This window comes from Puntigrus tetrazona, unplaced genomic scaffold (genome assembly GCF_018831695.1).
Source record: "Puntigrus tetrazona isolate hp1 unplaced genomic scaffold, ASM1883169v1 S000000002, whole genome shotgun sequence".
Taxonomy (NCBI): Eukaryota; Metazoa; Chordata; class Actinopteri; order Cypriniformes; family Cyprinidae; genus Puntigrus; species Puntigrus tetrazona.
This window is the reverse complement of record NW_025047682.1, coordinates 159,962-164,230: the sequence shown is the minus strand read 5'-3', so window position 1 is coordinate 164,230 and position 4,269 is coordinate 159,962. Positions and strand designations below refer to the sequence as shown.

General features: G+C 37.5%; 1 protein-coding gene across 1 annotated transcript in view; it reads left to right on the top strand.

The window, feature by feature from the left end:
• The first annotated feature begins 157 nt into the window (after positions 1 to 157).
• LOC122331770 (F-BAR and double SH3 domains protein 2-like) overlaps positions 158 to 4,269 on the top strand; it is a 15,661-nt gene continuing 11,549 nt past the window's right edge. Inside the window, exons 1-7 of the mRNA XM_043229268.1 lie at positions 158 to 337; positions 827 to 924; positions 1,038 to 1,083; positions 3,327 to 3,403; positions 3,478 to 3,622; positions 3,704 to 3,837; positions 3,964 to 4,018. Of these exons, the coding sequence (XP_043085203.1) occupies positions 317 to 337; positions 827 to 924; positions 1,038 to 1,083; positions 3,327 to 3,403; positions 3,478 to 3,622; positions 3,704 to 3,837; positions 3,964 to 4,018 (576 nt within the window). The 5' untranslated portion in view covers positions 158 to 316. The remainder of the gene's footprint in view (positions 338 to 826; positions 925 to 1,037; positions 1,084 to 3,326; positions 3,404 to 3,477; positions 3,623 to 3,703; positions 3,838 to 3,963; positions 4,019 to 4,269) is intronic.

Below are 4,269 nucleotides of genomic sequence, written 5' to 3'. Positions count from 1 at the left end.
ACACACATATACATACACACACACACACACAGACACACGCACACACGTTATAGTTGTGCCTTCAAAACATGTTCTCGGTCGCTGGAGGGCGCTGTTCTCCCGATTTCAGCTCCACTTCACTTCTCACTTCACTTCTCTGCGGAGTTTTTTACGTGAGCGGCGCAACGGAGGCGTCTGGAAGTATTTCAGTGGGTTTTTTTTTTCTTCCCTTTCACCTAAACAGATTATTCTGCACTGCATATCTCCGTCCCGCAGATGCGTTCGGGTTTTGCAGGGTGAATTTCTAAGGGTTTTTCCTGTATATCCAGATCCAGACATGCAGCCTCCTCCGAGAAAGGTGAGTCGACCTGCTTCTTCATACTTTTCACGATGTTTTTTTGTCATGTCAGTATAGGTTATTTCTTTGTTTGCTTGCTTACTTGTCTCCTTGTTTGACTAAACAAACAAACAAACAAACAGACGATAGATAGATAGATAGATAGATAGATAGATAGATAGATAGATAGATAGATAGATAGATATAGTTGTTGTCTATAGTTGTCTAACCATTCTTACCATATTTTATTGTCAGTTAATTGTCTATAACGTTTGATAATTGCAACATCTTAAAATACTAGTAAAATATATAGTATGTAATGTGTGAAAAGAGATGTTCACATACATTGTATTATGTGTATTACACTATGTTTATGTTTACATTGTGTCCAGCATCATTTGTACAACTTTATCTTGAGTATGCCAGACACAGGTTTCTCTTTCAGGTCGGTGTGATCTGATCTGGGTCAGAGTTGGTTCTCCAGAGGTTGTCATTGTGTGTGTGTTGCAGGTAAAAGTCACACAAGAGGTGAAACACACTCACACAGAGCAGCTGAGCAGACTCCAGCTCAAACACCAGACAGACTTGGACTTCCTAGAGGATCTGAGGTCCAATTTGACTCGCATATTACATTGCTTTTAAAAATATTCATATCTATAAAGTCTTTTCTGTATTTCTGTATGTATAGTAGTGCTGAACTGTGTGTGTGTGTAATCCTCAGAACATACAGTCAGAAGAAAGCGCTAATAGAGAAAGATTACTCACAGGTGAGTTGTGGCTATTATATTCAATTGTATGAGTTCATAATTTGGAGTATGTTCGTTTTCGACGATGAAGGTTGATTTTTGGTCCGATTTTATACAAATCTTTTAAAGACTTTCGTTTCAGAATAATGAAAAATGTATTAATGATGAACAGATGTGTCTTCCACTGATCACTGACGTTTTATATGTGAATTAGTTTGTTTTTGTAGAGAGGTAGATTTAGTGACTCAGTGGAAAAACTGTGGTTCTTATTAATGACCTGCAGGTGGTTGGTTTCATGAATTTTTACCAGTTGCGTTCTGTCTTGAATCTGGTTTTGTTACAAACGTGTTGCTAAGAAGATCCACATGATATAAGCTATTGGACAGACGTATTCAAATTCAATTCAAATTTTGTGACTCTGATCGTGTGACACTAAAGACTTAAATAATGGTGGCTGAAAATTCAGCTTTGTCATCAGAGGAATAAATTGCATTTTAAAATATATGAAAAGATTTATTTAAATTGCAGCCATTTTTCCACAATATTACCCCCTTGTACTGCATTGATGATTGTTCAGTAAAAAAGAATGAATTGTATGAAAGAATGAGTATATTGCATAAACAGATTAAATTATTATAACACCCAAATTATTATAATGTGACATGTCGATTGTCTCCATCGAGATACTATAAGATCTGTGTGCTCACCTGGTGAATGGAGAGCCCAGCTGTCTGAATGAGTCTTAGTATGTGTGTGTGACTGAGAGGTTTTTTCTGTTGGATCTGAAGCTTGTGCACCTGCAGGGCTTCTGCATGCTGATTGGCTCATGAAGACAGGAATCTCTCTCTTTTTCAAGGTCTCTTCCTGAGTCGACTCTTCAGAGCTGGCAGCTTTTAGGACTGGGCTGACAGTGCCAGATTGTAGTCTGAGGGCCAGAAAGCAAATCCTCTCTGTTTTGAGGGGATGCTGCTCACTATCTGTCCTTTGAGGAATTCGTTATGGTTCAGTCATTTCGGTTTGTTGAAACTTTTTGGAATTATCGTTTATGCACCCAAAAACGGCAGTCCCATTGAAGAACAATTTTTGTTTCCCCAAAGAACCTTCCAGCTAACAGTTCTTAAAAGAACATTTTTAAATGCTAAAGAATCATTTCACATTCAGGAACCTTTTTTGAAATGGAACGGTTCCATTGATGTTAAAGGTTTGTTAATGCCAATAAATAACCTTTACTTTTAAGAGAGTAGTGGTATATTAAATGCAGAGCCTACAATAATGAAATTAATTTTGCACTAGCCTAGTTGTTTTTTTGTGTTTTTGCTCTGATATTTTACAAAAATATTGTTTTTGATTTGTGGAGATCAGTCCAATACAGTGACATTTACTTGAAGATGGAAAGTAAGTGTTATTTTCTCCTTTTTTCTCTTTCAAAGGCAGCCAGTTGCTTACTCACTTGTAAATCTACATGTTGGCGCAGTTTGTACCGCTGTCTGGCATTTAAGTGTCAAGCAGACAGGCAGAAATACCCATGTGGGTTTCGCTTTTACAGACTGAAAGTTGTCCTCAGTGTTTTCCACATTTGCACTGATCTGGAGTGATGGGATAAAAGGAAACATTTCTCTAACGCATATTTTTTTTTCTTTTGTGGCAACAAGTGAAGTGGAATTTTTATAATGCTACTAAAAAACACTGAATCTAAAGTTTCATAAATATTTAATAACATTATATATAAGGAAAATTCACATAGTACTAAACAGTACTCATCCTCAGGCCGTCCAAGATGAAGATTAAGTTTGAAGATGAAGGTTTTTTCATCAGATTTTTCTTCATCAGAACAGATTTGGAGACATTTACCATCACTTGCTCACCAGTAGATCTATTAGAGTGAATGGGTGCCGTCAGAATAAGAGTTCAAACCTGATCACAATAAACCACAATTAATCCACATGACTCCAGTCCATCAGTTAACTTGTTGTGAATTAAAAATCCATCAAGATGATTTAAAACCATTGCTTCCTCCATCCATAATATTGCATTCTCCAGTAAAAAAAGTCATCTTGTCTGAATCAGGAGAGAAATGCGCATAGGTCAAGCACCATTTACAACCAAAAAAGTCCAAAACATTTCTGAACAGATGAGTTGGTTGATTTTAATGTGAGAGGACAAGAAAGTATGGGAAAGGACTGTTATGGACTGTTATTTTAACCAGAAGACCATCTGTATTGTATGAAGTGCTGCATAAATATGAATATGGCTTGACTTTATAGGCTCTGCATAAGCTTGCGTCTCAGTACTTGAAGCGAGAGTGGTCCGGAGCCCCATCAGAGGAGCAGAAAGACTCCAGGTAACAGGAAGGATGAAAAGAGTGTATATTATTTATTTAGCAATTTTCTAAGATTTCAGTGTGTATGTATATAGAAATGTATGGGCCGTATGGAGATCCTACTTAGAGGGCGTGATGAAAGTGAGCCAGTCTCGTATCAACGGATGCGAGAACTACAGGAGCCAGATCTCAGATCCTGTGAAGATGTTCAGAACGCAGAAAGACCTTCAGCTGAAGAAGGTAAATGCATCAACAGAAACCTTGCATTAAAGCGTAACAGCGGCCATTCGCCAACATGTTTGTTCATCTGTCCTCTCTTAGTGCTGCGAACAGCTGGCAAGAGCTCAGGCCGATCTACAGGTCACGATCAGAGACCTGGAGAAGAGCAGGAAGACCTACCAGGAGGCGGAACAAACAGCGCAAACTGTGAGAGAGAAAGCTGATATGGAGGCCAAGTAGGTTTGCTGACCTGTCACATGTGAAGAAAGGGACTGTCCACAAAAACAGAGCAGAGTGTTATCATGTTTTTTCAGTCTTAAATGNTTTTTTTTTATTATTCCTTTTTACTTGTGCAATACAAGGTCAAAGCTCAGTCTGTTTCAGTCACGTTCCAGTCTGAAGAGGGCGAGTATGAAGGTACCACACACAATATATCAGTACCATATTGGTACATTTGTCCATCCATTCATCCATTTAATATTTTAAAGCTAATGATCATTTCTCCTATTTGTATGTTTAGATTACCATGTAGCGCTCACCCAGAATTAAGCTTAAAATAAAACAAAGGAAAATTTAATAACACTGATAAATGTGAAAAACACAGTGCATTAAAAGTGTTTGATTTTATGTTTTTAGTCTTTTATTTTTATATACTTTGACAAAATATT